Source organism: Haemaphysalis longicornis, unplaced genomic scaffold (assembly GCF_048455015.1).
Source record: "Haemaphysalis longicornis isolate Haplotype H1 unplaced genomic scaffold, Haemaphysalis longicornis Haplotype H1 scaffold_1, whole genome shotgun sequence".
In the NCBI taxonomy this organism is placed as follows: Eukaryota; Metazoa; Arthropoda; class Arachnida; order Ixodida; family Ixodidae; genus Haemaphysalis; species Haemaphysalis longicornis.
In genome coordinates, this window is record NW_027526203.1 from 137101075 (window position 1) to 137118031 (window position 16957).

Below are 16957 nucleotides of genomic sequence, written 5' to 3' on the forward strand. Positions count from 1 at the left end.
ACGATTTGTGTGAACGCCGATAGAAAAGCCTAGGCGCGTATGCTTCCTGCGTCCGAAAAATCATTGCTAAAAGCTTTAGCGCCATGTTGACTTGGCGATGGCGATGGGTGGGACGAAATTTCCGCTGTTTCGGTTTCGGTTTCGTATCCGATTCTAACGCGCATGCGATTTTTCGACCTATTTTTCCGGAAAAAAAGTGCGCGTTAAAATCGGGTAAATACGGTACTTGGATGCACGTTTTACAGAGACTCACTCACCCTTGAGTGCCCTCGCGGCGTGGCACAGCCGTCAGTTGCGCTAGGTTTACGGGCCCTCAAAAATCCAAAACTTGGTGTACACTGTTGATTTATATATTGAATCATAGCCAAGGAACGTAGGAACAATTTGTATATCTTAAAATACCTGAAATAATTTTTAGTTTCGGTAAAAGTGCCGATTTGTGTTTTCCGTATACTTTTCTTGGGGGATTTTTTCTTATTACTTGACGAAGAAACTGTAAGTAATTGTACCTTGAACAAAACTGCTGCTTTGTGTTTGGAAGAGCAATCTATAAGCTACAATTTCATGCATTGCAAGGCTACGTGGGTCCAGTAGCTTAAGAGAAAAAAAACGTTTTGTGGAAGCACCTACAATCGGCCGTTTTTCCGCCGTAACGAAAGAGTTAAGTGCTAAAATTTTAACTATGTTAGTAAAAAAATAAATATAACCACAGTTATATTTAGAGACCGTAGGGACACGGGAGACAAGATGACGTCATTGTTTCATATCTCTGCTTCAATTCGTTCTCGTCTAATTCCGTTCACTTCATCATTGACATCTGGAAACAGATGCTTCACCGATCTCCTAATTACTCTCCGAGTTCATAATAATCCAGCTCCGAAATGAAAAAAAAAAAAAAAAAAGAAACCTTCCAAAAACACCCATGAAACAGTGTGAACAGTCAAGCCAAATGCGAACTCTTATTGGGCAAATGGATTTGGCTTATTTTGATCCATGAAACAGAAAAATGTGGCTCATTTTCGATACAAACTACGATCTGCGTACACATTTGCAGCACGCCATCTCACGCATTTTCTTGCCACCCCTTTTTAGGGTAAAGGTATCAAGTTTTTCTTGTCACCGCAGTTTTATCTGACTTAGTTGCGGTTTCTGGATCTGACTCGTTTAAAAAAAAAATGCCTAATTTCTAAACATATAAATCTGGTGGCAATGTGCACAAAACACTACGCATATCTGAGGCAAAGCATCAATACATAAGTGACATTTGCAGTGTTCCTTTATTAAAAATACATGGATGCTTGATTTTTGTGATGGCAAATGAAACACAACCGCCACTGCAGAAAAAATTGGGCGTAGAAAAAAAAAAACGCCACGCGAGCGCACCGCTTTGGTACTGGCGGCGTAACCTGGCAGTGGCCCCGGCTACGCACTTCCGTGTGCTTCCCAGGGCCAGTGCCAGGTGGCGACACCAGAGTCGTCAGAAGTATCTTTACCGGTTCCGCGATTCGCGTCTCCTTTCTCCATTACCCCGCAAGAAGACTAAACTGTACTTAGTCATGCATTACTGCATAAATTGTGTGCGCAGTGCATATAGCTCTGAAAATAATGGTGCCAGATCATGCGGTTTACCACCCTTCAGCGACCACAGAAGGCTATCGTCTTTCTACGACCTTTGTAGCGAAGCAAGCAGATACGTGTCCTATTCTTTTTTCTTTTTTTGCTTTCCAACAAATTTTCATGAAACTTAATGGGCTTGTTCGGTTCTCTTTTACTTTTTTTTAGCCAATCACTTAGTTTTGATAGTTTTGTTTTGTGGGAAAATTGTGGGAAAATTAGTTTTGGAGAATTAAAAAAAATGTTTTGAAGAAAATTACAAAAAATATAGCAAAAAATTACCATCAGGGCATGAATAGATACTAGAAATTGTGGAGAATGCAATGTTGGTAGCAGTTGGTAGCAACCACATGCAAGTTTGCATCAATTCTGACTCCTGGATTTAAAGTACGTCTGCTAACCAATTATAAACAACACTAATTAAACAATTACTGAAACGTGAAATGCGAAATTTGTTTCCCTTATTGAAGGTTTAAACATTCAGCTTCACGCTGCAAAAGAATCTTTCTAGTCGTACTACAGGCTGGGATGCACAGTTGGGGACAAATGAAACGTGAACACGAAAAACTGAACTAGAACACACAAATAGCACGATTTTTTTACATGCAAGTGAAATTGTCGCGCGGCTTCATAACAATAACAAAGGTTGAAAATGTGTCTTTCCAAATATGCCACTAGCTTCTTGCGACTTACAGGGCCGAACAAGTCACTTCACTCCGACGCAAGCTGAGAAGGCTTTTATGGCGCACACTGTGCACACCCGGTGCGGGGTCGCATCGTTGATTGCAAAAAATAGCTCTGAACATGGCAGTCCACCCTCAGACGCAGATCGTCGCATTTCAGCGCTAGGCAACCGCGCCTGCAAAGCACGCACGCACGCACACAGTCCAACCTTGATATAACGAACCACGTAATTTCTTTTAACTTCAAGTGTATGCACACAATGTATTTTCAACCTCTGCGTAATTAGTTCTATTTGCCGAAATTTCGATGTAACAAAGTTTTGGTTGTAGAAGTAGATTTTCGGGTGAGCAAGTGCTCAAACGGGGTCTTGATAAAACGTGAACGGCGATACAGGCCGCCCAATGCCGTGGATGCAGTGAGCCACGGAGTTTGTGAGCCAGCGTACTGCCTACAAGCTCCTTGCCTACAAACTGCATATGGCACCTTGTGTGGTGGAGTTGGCAAGTCTGAGAAGTATGGTTTACAGAATGGCCAAAGAATACCTGCACCGCCGCCGCTCTGTCCTTTGTTCGTGTTCGCTCGTGCTTGTTGGGTTTCGTCATTCCACCGTTCCAGCAAGCGCGCGACGAAACATTTGTAGGTCACCATAAGCATTGGTCGCTATGAGCCCTGCACATTTTTTTCACACCCGTGTCTGCGATTCCATGCCGGCGACGGCTTCTGCCTCAGCCACAAAGCAGCACGCACCGTGCACAGCAGTGGGAGGAGCCTGACAACTTGCATCAATGGGGAGGCGCACGCCCTATGGTGGGAGCTTCGAAGGGCTCGGGCCAGCTCTGCCAGACAGAATTAGGGTTACCACACCCCAGCGGATATTTTATAGGCGCTTTCCTAAGCGGCACCAGAGTACTTCAATGCGTTCCTGGTCACGAAACTCCGCAAGGAGGTCTATTCAGGGACAAAAGCTGCCGCTAGGATCCCCCCTGTCAATGAGAAGGCTGCGCCGACCTTCCGCGCCGCTTGCTCTTTCTCCATCGGCAACACGCCTAAATTCTTCTGCTCTTCATTTCCCCACGTAAAAAAGCGAGCAAACTATGCCTATTTTTGTGTCAGTTATTTTTGTGTAGCTTAGCTGCTAGATAGAGGCAAGACACGTGTGTTACGAACGCATGTTGCAGTGTTCGTTAGTTGTGATTGGCAACTAACGTGAAGCGGAGCACTCAAATAGATACTGTTGCAACTGTTGCTTTTAATCATTGGTTACAAGCTTGTGGTATTTCCTGTTTTGTTATTACAGTAGCTCGAACGTATTTTATTACTACACCATTGCATAGGCCATGTGACCACTCGACACTCACACCCAGCTTGCGTGTAACAGCTGCAGACCATGGTTAGCGCTAAGTGCGGCAGTTGGGCAGAACCATAGCTAAGTGTGCCCATGTAACTACAGTATTAGCTGCTGCTGCCATTATCCCAGTTCTCAGGCATGCAAACTTCACCTGCTAGCACGGCTTTTACCTTCCCCTGCATTCCCTTTGAGCCAAGGCAGTGCACCCCCTATGGCACTTGGGCACCACCCTGCCACCCACCCTGGTCCTGGGGGCACTCCGGTGCAGGCGGGGTGGACGACACAACCGCGTCCTCCACCGACGCTTCCCAGCCGTCCTGGTCCTGGAGGCCTTGGTAGAGGGGAGCCTGGTCAGGGTACAGCGGGGGCTCGACCGGGTCCCCCTGGGTGCCGGCCCCCTGCCAGTGGGCGTCGACCGGAGCCGCCCACCCTTCAGCCGCCGCAGTCCCCACTTGCCACTGCTGCCAGCACAAAGGAGGTCCCCCGTTCATCACACAATGCACAGAACACAAGGCACCACGTACAAATGCCCACGAGCCTCTTTGTAACCAAGCTATACGGCAGCTTTCAATTGACAGTTGCCTAGACAGTCAATGCACCACCTGATAGACAATTGGTTCAAAAGGCCTCCGGAAGGCCATTGAAACGGCCGTGTAGCACTGTGTGTCAGCAGTAAGTGGCCTACTCTTTGAGGTGAAATTTCAAACGGCTTAATTATGGGGGGGATGATGACATAGCATTACAGGATTGGAGAGAGACACATAGAAGCACTGAGAATGTCATCAGGGTTACACAGACGAGGGGAAACTATGGAGCATCAAGTTCACGCACCCCGAGCGAGAGTCGAAAATGGGAATTCCACCGCACACATTAGTACGCGTGAAGAGCCGCGGTGCCTCGGGGTGGCTCACGCCCCTGGGGATAACACTGGGCGTTCCCATAATCATTGTCTGCACTTGCCGCTGGTGTGCTTGCCGTGCTGTCATGTGCTACGAGGCTTTCTTCTCTGCTTGTTGCCAGTGCATTCTTTGCTTTTCTCTCGCTTGCAAAAATTCTAAGACGACTTTGAACTGGCTTTCACCCAAGAAAATCAGCTTTCGAGTACCTTGCTGTCGTTGACTGGGACCGTTTACATCGACAATACAAGGCTCCGTACCAAATGTCAATTACGGCTTGCTTAATCTGGACTAGTGATCATTCTTCCAAAGTACAAATGCATACATCTGAATTCACTTTGTATAGTACCATAGTACACCAGTAAAGTACACAACTTTACTGGTTATAGGACAGTGCACTACACAGCTTGCCTATAGGGTCCTTCCACGTCAAATGTCCCAGAGTGTTCGCTAAAACATCTCCGATTACACAACAAAAATTCACGGGTGATCCCTTCCCTACACTAATCGTTCTCGTTGCCAATTTTTGGCGAAAAATTACTTTTCTGTCTCTTACAGCAATTTTGAAACTGGCAGCGGTGACAAAAACCTACATTGCAAAAAAAAATTTGCAAAAATAAAATATTATACGGAGCACAGTGAAATAACCCCAGGTGACAGAAAAAAAAAGCACACTTCCTTGCTACATCGCACTGACAGTTGCTAGTGCGTTCGAAAATGGGCTTCGCAGTGGAGCAAGGCGGCGTTTCTAAGCAATTTTCACACATTTCTTTTTATGGGGGGGGGGGGGGGGGGGAGGGACTGCAAGGTGTACCTATACCTACTGTTACGAAAGGGACGCGCGAAGAGAAGACAGACTGGAGGCCACCGTTCCGAGCTGCTACTTCTTCCTTCTCACTTTGTTCCTCGTTCTCTTCCACACTTTCTACACCTACAACCAAGACAGGAAAGCGGCTGCACCTGGGGGTTGCAGTAGCTCGGCTCATGGGTCCACCAAAGCCAAGACACCATTACCACCGATAGGGATGGAAGCTGCCAGGTGTCAAACGCTTCTGGCTTATGTGCACTTTAACTGAAAGCATGGCCACAGACCATGCTCGTTCATTGTTGCGCGGGGGAGGATGCTGTGGAATAAGTAGACATGCCTGGCTTGCGCCCCACTATCATCATCACGAGTTTGACAAACACCAGCATCGAAATCTCCACAGAGAGAGTGCGTGACTGCACTGGCACAGCTTCGTAACAATGCAAGTGGAATCACGGCTCGCCCCCAGCCTCTACCTCCACGAATGCTGCCCCGGCTGCCTGTGCACGAGTGGGCAGCCAATGCACCGGGGCCGCCACGGACAAATCACAGTTACAACAGGCAGCGAATGTCGCTGCTGCAGCTTGGCCGCCGCTAAGCACGGTGGGCAAGCCGGGCTCTACTTTTGCTTCACTTCAAAGCCCAAGAGGGGTGCCATTTCATTGCAAACACTCCCAAATTGCTTCCTCTTGGCCCCCGTTCCAGCTCTCGAGGGCTCTCGCACAACTGCGGCTCTTTCCCACACATGCCACATTCCCCAGCAGACTCATGAATTGGCTGAGGCAAAGCACTGTACTGTAAAGCGCGGAAACTGTTACATTGCCTCCTACCAAACATTGTTTCTGTTCTACCGCACACAGAACGACACTCAAGTGCCACCGAACAGTCACTGCTATCACTGGTAATCATCATAATGGGCAAAAGAAGGCTGTTTTCAAAGCAGGCGGCGGTTTTTACCCAGCATTCACTTAACCAAATGCACAGGTGCAGAGCGCACACCAACCGATTCTGCACAAGGATTGACATTAGGGCAAGGTGGTATTGTTTAGGCTTCTTCAACGGCACCAGAGTGGGCACAGACATGGGGGAAAAAAAGCGCCATCCTGTCCTTGTCTTTCCCTCATCCCTAAGCCTACTACGCTGCCGTCGAAAATGACGCCTCACAACCCGCAGGGACACCTTTGCATCCCGCCCCCGAGGCTCGGCTTTCCTCTCTTCTGGAGATCTTGGTGGTTGGTGTAGGGGGGAGAGGAGGGTCCTCCCCTGCCGCCCCTCTTGTCCTCCCACTGCCAGGGCCAGGCTGGCAGCGCAAGGGGAGGGGGGCAGCAGGGGGGGAGGAGGGGGGAGAGGTCTACTAGCAATCTGCACACAAATGACGGGTCCCCTCAGGCACAATCACCCACGCAACGCGCCGGCGATCTCTCACGGGCCTCATTTTAAAGAACTGGGGGAAAGTCCACCAATATGTACTGTCAGGCCCACTTGCTATGACCGATGAGGAGGAAGATGAGCGCTGCAATAAGCGGATTGTATTTTTTTATTTAACAAGCTAAAACTGTCCGCAGCTATAGTGGGCTGGATTGAACAACTCAACTTGTCGAAACAGTTCAATAATTTTCTTCAGCCAGTATTGAGGAGACACTATTTTTTTCTATCTGCCTTTGAAAGGACCTCCAACTTGATAGGCAGAATGTTCAACCTGGCAATTCGATCTGTCCACGCTGGGCCACCCAGCACTGAGAGGACGCTCAAGACTGCGGTGGAGGACGCGAGGGGCAGGTCACTCGCACCCTCCTTGCTTCCACACAAAGCCCCACAGATGCCGCTCGACAGCCGCCATCATTAACAGCCAGAACGCAATTATCACGACGAGCTTAGGGTGCCACCATTACGTGAGCAAGCACAACACTGAATTGGTGCCCCCTTTATATCTTTCGAGGCCTGATTTTGGAATTACTTTTTTTTTGCAAACCTGGCTGCGTGTTCGGCGCAGCACAAGTTTCGTGCAGCATAGCCAAAAAATAAATTCTGTACACTTTCCGTGAGTAGCAGAGCAGCCGTTCTCAGCAGAAACACAATAACAGTTTGTAAAGAAGGAACAGTTTCCTCAGCACTCACCCAGTGGCTGTACGCCTGCTCTGGTGCCCACTGGCCACCTTCCCACGAGGTGGGCGCCGGGTACTGCTGCGGGACCTGACCACCCACCCCGGTGGGGGGTGGGGCCACCATTCCCTCAGGGGGCCAGGAGGGAGCTGCCTCCTGGCTCCAGGGCTGCTGCTGCTGCTGCACGGCAACGCCCCCAGTCACCGCCTCTTCACCCAGGGGCTGCTGCTGCTGCAACAGGCCTCAGGTCAGGCCACCATGGTGGCTTCCACCCACAGAAAACGCGCCGAAAGAGCGCCTAAACTCGACCGCCACCATCCAGCAGTACTCCCCCTGCACTCGGGTATAACTTGAGAACAACAATGCTAGTTGCCCCCGCGCCTCATTACCAGGCTGTCGGAACGGAACGAAAACCAGAACAGAAAAACGAAAAAAAAAAAAGGTATTGTTCGGCCAGAACAAATACAAAACGTAACTGAGCAAAACCGAAAAAGTTTGTTTCAGTGTGTGTGCGTGCGTGCCTGCATGTGCGCGCATTCCCACAACACCCAGCGTACCAAATTTGATACGCGGTGTTTGAGAAGCCAGAAAGTGATGATAAATTATCTTTTTTGATACCCTGACGGAGTTTTCTCATGTGAGTAGTTAAGACAGGCGCCACAAGGGGTTTCAAGGGGTTTGCTGGCAGCTCGAGAAAAACGGTGGCCGCACCCGGGAGCTCGCGCGGTGCCATCCCAGCAGCGCCATTTTACTCGAACAGTGAGTATTACCCCCTTTTTGTCCTCCACTTGGCCATTTTCTTCAGAAAATGATGCCCAACCAAAATAATCTCTTTGTTGTAGTAGCGTTGCTTCAAATTCTGTTGTACCATATTTGGTACAGTGGGCCTTCATTGATGGCACAATTTTCGTACCGCTTTTGGTACCAGTTTTAATACAACTTTCAACCGTAAACATTTTAACTGCTTGCTATTCTTTTGTTTTTCTTTTTTACAGAAACAAATTGGACCACATTGTCGCCGGCTCAGATGTCTGCGATTTTTACCTCGTCGGAGAGTGACGATAAAGATTACATACCCCTAGCTGTCGAGAACACCTTCAAGACAAGGGATGACGACCGCGCAGACAAAAAATGGCGGAAGGGACTGCGCAAAAGCAGTTGTACAAACCACCCATCCAACAGGCATAACACTATGACGGCAACGCCAAAATCCACGATGACGTCCCCTGCCCGCAATTGTTGGTGTGTAAAACAGTTTTACAGGGGAATTCACCAGCATAACTATCAGGCATCACTAACAAGTACACCATTCGCTCCAGACATATACCATGCCATCTTCATCTGCTTCAGGGACGCGTGGAATGTCCACAGGCGCCAGAGCCATCGGTTGAAGGAGCGGCGAGCGGCCACTAAGCTGAGGACCTTCATTGCCAGCCTATCAGAAAGCCTGATCTCCACAGAAAAAGCGCCAAGAGGACAGTCTGCCTTTGCATTCTGTGAAGCAGACGAAGGTCCCACCGAGTCAGCTCCAGGATGACATTCGAAGAGATGGGGCTGGGCACCTTCCCCTTGTGACGAGCAAGCGACTTCGATGCAGGAGCTGCGCACCAAGCGCTAGCACGCTTAGCACAACCAGGAGCGCGAAATGCTACGCAGCTCTGTGCTTGAACGAGCAACGCGACTGCTTCTTCGAATACCACCAGCCAAATGACTGCAGCTGGCAAGGAGGCAGCGGAAGAGCATACTGTACCCACCTGGTGATGGGCGTTCCAGTAGCCTTCACCCGAGACTGGCCCCCCATAATGGACTGCCGAGCCAGCAGTGCTGCCGCCACTGGCCACTGGTGCGGGCGCTGACGACCAGCCCTCCTGGGGGGGGAAGCAGCACAGAGGAGGCAACAGCCGGGCTGAGTTGAAGCGCCAGGGGATTCGCTCCGCACAAGCCTCAAGGTTCCTCTGATGTGAACCGAGGCCTAGGCAGGCTCAGAAGACAACTAGAGACGCAGCAGATGCACCGAGAGGAAGGTCTAGCCAGTAAAGCACCATCTTTTGACAGCCCATTTAATCATGAATGCACAGACTGGCGTAACTTGAGAAAGTGTCACAGATGCTACGAAACAAGAGACACTTACACAAAAGAGTGTACAGATGCACATTTAAACGAGCCTAAGGAGTGAGCTTGTGGGACTAAGGGAAGACTTTATTGAGTAGCTTCTTGCATTACACAGTGATGAAACTATTTCAAAAGACAACTGCTGTGTTAGACACACTGCCACAAAAGCCTATCAGTACACCACACAAACCTGTACTTAATACGCACCCACATATTTGAGGCAAAAAAAAGGGAGAGGAAAATGTGATCCCCAGGCAGCCCCTAGGACAGCACTTGAGTGTCTACCAAGTTGACATTTTCAAATTCCAGAAGTTTTCCAGGTTTTTGCAACTAGGGCACCACTGAGCAGGGAACATTTCACAGACCAGGCGGGGAGAGATCAGCTCCCTCCCATTGCGCAACTGCTGCACACAAGCATCCACGGCATGCCCTGGTGGACAGCAGTACCTGTGGCTGTTGCAGGTGCGCCGCCACGGGGTACTGCGCCGGCTGGTAGGCACCATCCCACTGCTGCGGCATCCTGCAACACACCCGACACGCATGAGCATCCCGTCAGCCCCGCAGCGCCGACACATTTGCAGGGCATGCCTGGTCCCAGTCCTGTAGAGGCTGCGAGCAGGAGCGTGCACCACTGCTTTGGAGGCGTCTACAGACGGTCCCCCTGGTTCAAGACAACCTCGCAGGGCCCGCTCCAGCCCACAACTTCTAGCTGGCAAATAAACCATGGCCCCTTTCAGCACAGTGACAAGAGGGGCTGGTTGGCCACTCAAAAAGGCAGCGGTGGAATGCTGCCTTTATGCTTCCCCACTCTTTCGGTGAGCTACAAGAGAGGTGCAAACTGCACAGTCCCTGTCTACACTGTTTGCTCGGGTGGCAGAAATCCCTGTTGACCAAAGCTCATGCTGGAGCTGACCCAAAGCAGTGCAGTGCTCTGCCAACAGCTTAAACTGAAGGGTAGCTCTTGACCCGCCTCCATGCACCCAGCGCGCAAACAGACCTGCCTCCAAATGTAACTGGGCAAGCAGCGGTGAGAGCTTCTCAGCCTCTCCCGCTCCACATTACCCTTTGCTCGGGGCCGAGGCTGCAACACTGCACTGCCACTTTCCCATCACACGCTCAGAGTGGCCCTCAAACAGCAGTCCAGCAGAAGACTGGCATCCAGTTTGATGTGATGAGATGCACAATGCGCACATCGCACCACCACTGATCAGGTGAAAGAAGAGCGCTCACTGTTTGCACGTACAGCAGGCCAGGGCAATAGCTGTCCCAGGCGCGCCAAGCAAATGCGTACCGCTTTCTCACTCGCACTTGGAACCACGGGGGGGGGGTTCATCCCAACAAAACAATGTCGCATGCAAGCTGCCGTACTTCAGCGATACTGGTATTCCCTCCTTTTATGGGAAGAAAAACACACTTTTTGACGTGCCACAACTAAGAGGAGGCCATTCTCTGGGACAATCAGCCACCGAAAAGAGCAGAGAGACGCTTTCTCACACATCAGTGGTCGCCGTGGGCAAGCCGGTGGCTGCTGGCTGGTTGGCTTCTGCTGGCTTGCCTGCACAAAAGGCAGGAAGAGAGGGGACGTTAGCACTGTGCAGCAGGCCTTCAACGCCTGTGCGGGACAGACCATCGCACAGTAAGCAGGCATCAAGAGGGGCTGCTCTGTATGGCCCGAGAGCACACCACAAGCACAAACGCACACACACACAGCGGTCGGTGCATTTGTGGCCCAGCATCTCTCTGCACACCCTTCGTTTGTCTGCATCTTCTTACAACCCTTTCAACCACCAAATCACTAGCCAATGTATATATGCTATACAAGTGAACGGGCTATCATAGATGAACAAGCAAACTGAGGTCAAGAATCCTGGAATACCGCCAGGTTGCATCAGTAAAGGTACAGTCGCATCAGTTAGATACAAGGTAAACTTACAACATGGGACTCGCGAATCTCGCAGCCGTTGATGGGTTCGAAAACCCGATTACAAAATTGAAAATAAGCATCAAGTGTCCGTCCCCCTAATCAGCAGATGGTTGCAAGCTTTAGAATAAACGACGTCACAATGTATTCACACACATGAGCACTACTATGAAAAAGCAGCTACAACTGTGATGTTGCTAATGCTACACGCCATCTGGAACCCACCTGCTGTGGCCAGCAATCCACAGGACAAACTGAATGGCTCTTACGAATTCAATCCAACGGCCCCCAGCTCTCACGAAAAGGAACCTTCCTGAGTTACCACTTCTAAAGCGTGTAAGCACGCCTTTCATGTCAGGCCCCTTCACCCAGGTGTACACATAGACCACTTCCTTGCTCAATTCCTCCTCCCCCACCGTCTGTAGTGTCAGGCAGTGGTGCATCAGTTTGCAGCTCACCCTGATGAAGGACACGACACTGGCTGGCACATAAATAAACCGAGACTGTTTTTCCATGTGTTCCTCGTTTATTTATTCCACGTGCCTAGACATATTGCGTGTCACGGTTACGGTTATTCCAAACGGTTACGCAATTACGGTGTCACCCGGCTGAACTCAACGAAGGAACACAGGTGATGACGAGGTGACTTTTTTCCACTTGAATTTTATCTGCCACACAGCTTCCCAAAACTGCAAATCCAAATACTGGGCCCCAGGACATCTCAGTTGGCACAGGTCCTAGGCTCAAGTCCTGGACCCAGACCGTTGTGTCCTGTTGCCAAGTTTTTGAGAGGGTACACACAAAGGCGAGCGCGTGAACGCTCACTGCCCGCTGCAGCTGCCCCAGCAAGGAACTGCCACGTTTCTCAAAGCAGGCGTCAAAGGGGTACTCAAAACATCCATGTTTTCGTATCGTGCATCTGGAGGAATACAATGCCTGCACAAAACAGACTTTTGCCCAAGCAGGTGTCTTCCTCACTGGCCCTAGCATGTCCTGTACCCTAAATATTGCAAGGGCACTCCTCCAATGTGAACAGCAAGCCTTCTTTCGAAAAGGCATAGAAAACTGTCGGTTTCCAAAAATAAATGCTTAGCTAAACTGAAGCAAGCAGAATAGCTTGGCCAACAGATGCAGCGGTAAAACTTAGGTAGACAGACAAAGCTTGCCACGAATACCTTTCATGCTGCTTAGCTGAACGCCATTATCCAATTTGAAAACTGCAAAAGCCAATTTTACCACAACTGCAGCTTATCAGACTTGCGCCATCTCCGCGGTTTCATAAGTTGCCTTGAAAGTAACGTTTTGTAAAACTGCAATCAAATCTCACATTTTCATGCACGCCCAAAGTTTCAACAGATGCCACAAATCAAGAGTAGTGCCTACTGCAGCGTAAGCCTCAACGAAGCTAGCGCAGTAACCATGCCAGTCACGTTAAGGTACACCTAAGCAGATTGACTGTACTAGGTACGTTAATGATTTCCCTAGAAATTACAATCAAAACCTCAGCTTACACCAACTCAAACCTGCCTCCACTGCCACTAAAATGGGAGAAACCTGTATTTATGCACATCTGCATGCGCTAACTGGATGAAGTGGCCTCCCTAATATCACTGAGCGTGACAAACTCCCAGAGTGAACCTTGGACCATTCACAGCATCACACAAACACAAGCAATGCATTGCACTTTTGCGCCATGTCGAGAAGAAAGCAACCGGCTTCTCCGGGATTGCCCCTAATGCGAATTTTTCTTGGCTGCTCAAAGCCATACTCAAGAAAGTGCTAGCTAGAAATGACGGGGCACGCTCTGAAGCTTCCTCGCCATGAGTGTCCCTGTGTACCGCCATTTCTTCAGCAAAGTACAGTGCAAGCCCCTTCCATGCAGTACATGGAACACTGAGGAGTCGCACAATGGCCCCTGCCTAGACGCTCCACGTGCACGAAGGCGGTCCGCACCCGTACCGCTATACGTCAGAGGGTGAGCATCCACACTGTCTGCTTAGACACTGTCGGGCGAACAGGGCAGTGAACGGGGCCAGTTGGCAATTAGGAGCGGTTTCGTAACTGTCACGCTTCACACCTGCGCTGTACGAAAGCTTTCCGACTACTTTGGGCACAAGTTCGCCCCATACACAGACAATGGAATGGACAATGCACTCTAAGGCCTTCCAAGCAGACGTGCAGCACAGGTAGGCAGGAACAAAGATCAGAGAATGGACAACTATCAACACATGCTCCCACAAATTGCACTGCAGTGTGGCTGGACACCCTGCAGTGTGTCAACTGATTGTCAGATTGTAGGGTTTAACGCGCTGACGCAATGCAGGCGATGAGGCGCGCCGTAGTGGAGGGCTATGGATTAATTTTGACCAACGGGGGATCTTTAACGTGCACTGAAATCTCGTACACACGGACGTTTTTGCTTTTCACCTCCATCAGAAAATCGGCCGCCGTGGCCGGGAATCGAGCCCACATCTTCGTGCTCAGCAGCACAACGCCCTTAGCCACTGAGCCACCGCGGTGGGTGCAGTGTGTCAAGGAATCAGCTTTCTAAGAAGGCGGGAAGTTTTCATACATGGGAGCTTCACACCGTTTTTTTTTTTCAAGCCCACAGCCACTCTTTCCCTCCGCCAGAAAAACAGTGGCGTGCACTAGCTTCACCGTGGCCGGCTGCAATTCGGCTTTCCTGGCCCTAACACCAGGGCAAGGCATGTGTTGTCAAAACACTGGGCCAAAATATTTCGGCTCGAGCACTGCAATACCATTTGTTCCTTGTGCAGTGGGGAGATAGAACGCCTCCCTAGGATTCCCCACTCGTTCCGTCCAGTGCAATGGTGGTGGGGAATGAAACGGCTGGGATTGCTGGGGACAACACGCTCCGCCACAAACTCTCACCGGTCCCATGCACAAGCCAGCACACTGTCGCCACCACTTGGCTACGCTGACCATTCCCCAGTGCGCAACAGCAGTCTTGCCATATCATAGCACTGAGCCTGGATTGCTCATCTTAAATCTGACGCAAACTAATTTTGCAATGAAAACACACAAGCTATACATAAGAGCTGCAACCAGCATCATCACTGAGCAGCATGGCGCACACGCTTTTTCCTACTGTTGCACTAAAGGCGCCCATAACGTGCACAAGCGCTTTTGTTTCTCCTCTAATCAAACGTAAATTAACGAAACCTTGCGCTTAGGCCCGAGTCCCCTCCTCAATGTTTCAATTTTGTGCACGCGACACTGCCTCGCTGCACTTGGAGGCGTTCCGCCGCTGGTCTGAAAACATCCCGCGACACTTTTCTTACCGCGCACACCAGTGGCGACGAGTACAACTTATGCACGGATCCGCCCAGCCCTGGAAGCTAGGTGCGTATTTCGAAACAAAAATGGAAGGGTGGAGGGGTCACAGCTACAACCGAGTGGAAAGGAGAGAAATCGGCCAGCTTACAGCCCCGCGAACGATTAACGCACGCATGGCGCACTGAATGAATGAACTCTAGAGCCGCCCGTCACGCAAGCCGGGGCCTGACACTAAGGTCTAAACTAGCACTGCGGATCGCAACTAAGCGAAACACCCCGCTAACAAACTTCGCACGGGCAAGTCAGGGTGAACAAAACGACTGGCCACTATCTCCCCAGGCTGCCAGACACGGTTTGAAGAAGAGAGTTGCGAAGGTCTTACCTTTCGGATACCTGTGCTGTAACATACGCCGGCTCATCGTGCGCTGGTCCGGATTTCTTCGGGCGGCGAAGGGAAGGTCAGGTGTTGGGGAAAAGAACAAAAATGCGGCGTCACCACACGCAGACCACTTTTAGGCGCCTGCGCGATTCACAAGGCTCTCGGAGGAAAGCCGACGATACCATCGGCCCGAACATGACCCCGCGACGACACGCATACACCAACCGGTTGCGTGTCGCTGCGGAGTGCCGGCCACCGCGAGCGCAAAGACGCCTGCACGGGTCATCCGCAGGACACGCACAGTGTGCTTCGAGATCGACTGCTCACCGCGTCAATACTTTCCCGTAATACAAACGCGAAGAAAAGTACGACCAAGACGGCCGAGCTCGAGTGCCGTAAGCTCTCACCGTGTGTCCCCCAGAGGGGTGACGACGCCCGGGTCGGGGCACTAATGCTGCGACGGCACTGGTGCCCACCCCGCGCGCGTTGTCATTTCCTCGTCGCAAATTGATCGATACTCATTTTTAAGCGTTCCGTAGTTGAGCGACTAGGTCTTAGGCTTAGGCAGCAGCTGTAGTGTGGAAAACATATGTCACTTCCGTTGACGACGTGTACCAGCCGCATTGCCCGCAGTGACGGGGGCCAGCTTCTGGCTCCGCTCAGCCTTCGCACCGTCGGTTACGCTTGCACGGCGAACACTTGGCTCCCGGCTAACGTAGCGGATCAGCACGATTGAACTAACGTGCACTAAACGGACAAGAAGTGACCTACATACCAGTAACACCGACCGGCCAGCAGTCCATCCATACTCATAGGCGCCCGTCGCGACGGTGCAACGCCGATGGTTCGTGTTAGTACGAGAAGGAACTGATAGATGGCACGGTAGTCACAAAAAATAGTAAACGAAAACTGGAACGTACACCTGCAAGTGCTTTGCCAAGTCAGTTAAATAAAACATGCATTGGTTAAGTGGTCAAAACTACGGCCATTGAAAGCGTATTAGTGCATACAGTCGAAGCACAAACATATCAAGGCAGAAGGCGCGGTACTCCGATTGGTCGGTTTAAATGACGTGATATAAAAAATACAAAATCAAACATTTTTTTAGTGGTTTTTCGGGGTTTGTTCGATTCACCTGCACCACGTGCATCAGTTCAGGCGGTGCAGCACTTCGCCACTTACAACTGCGCCGTTCGCTACACCGGTGGTGCCGGTGGGTGCAGGACGTTCAGCAGAAGCAGACCTGCACCGGCACTGCACTGTGAGCTGGGGCGGTATTGGGGCTCTTCGATTTACCGTCTCGGACTCACCGCGGATAGCCCGCGGGTAGTCCGAGTATTCCCCGAAGCCATAGGAATGCATGGGAAAATCGAATGCCGGACTGCTTCTCGGGGAGTCCGCGGTGAGTCTGGACTGTAAATCGAAGAGCCCCATTATTGGGTGTTCTCGAGTTCGCCGTTTTGAAAACGTCCGCACAAGAAAGAAATACTAGTTTGTTTGTTTTTTGTTATGATGTCCATTTCGCGTGCGTTTTATGCTGACATACATCCCGTTGTAGGCGGACTTTGGGATGACTTTTGCGCAACTGTTTTTGCCAACAAGTTTTAAACAGCTAAACCTATTTTAAACTATATTTTATGTGTTTATCTGAACGAGTATTTTGAAAGCCTCACATTGTAAGATTTTTATATGACGAAGTTTAAATTTTTCACAGCAAGGGCCGGGACGAATGTCGGAAGAAGGCAGCTGCCAGCTGATCCTGAGGCAGTGGCGCCGTGCATAGCGAAAGGTAAAGCGT

At 50.4% G+C, this 16957-nt stretch overlaps 1 protein-coding gene across 10 annotated transcripts in view; it reads right to left on the reverse strand.

The window, feature by feature from the left end:
- LOC144180721 (uncharacterized) overlaps window positions 1–16065 on the reverse strand; it is a 102065-nt gene extending 86000 nt beyond the window's left edge. For 2 of the 10 annotated variants that reach the window (XM_077709019.1, XM_077709017.1), the window contains exons 1-7: window positions 15935–16065; window positions 15163–15218; window positions 11057–11117; window positions 10010–10082; window positions 9205–9318; window positions 7466–7681; window positions 3888–4107 (exon numbers count right to left, since the gene is read on the reverse strand). In XM_077709019.1, coding sequence (XP_077565145.1) covers window positions 3888–4107; window positions 7466–7681; window positions 9205–9318; window positions 10010–10082; window positions 11057–11117; window positions 15163–15199 — 721 coding nt within the window. In that variant the 5' untranslated portion in view covers window positions 15200–15218; window positions 15935–16065. Of the gene's footprint in view, window positions 1–3887; window positions 4108–7465; window positions 7682–9204; window positions 9319–10009; window positions 10083–11056; window positions 11118–15162; window positions 15219–15566; window positions 15729–15934 lie in introns of those variants that run through there. The other 8 variants (XM_077709015.1, XM_077709016.1, XM_077709021.1 and 5 more) reach the window with 7 other exon arrangements.
- Window positions 16066–16957: the final 892 nt, after the last annotated feature.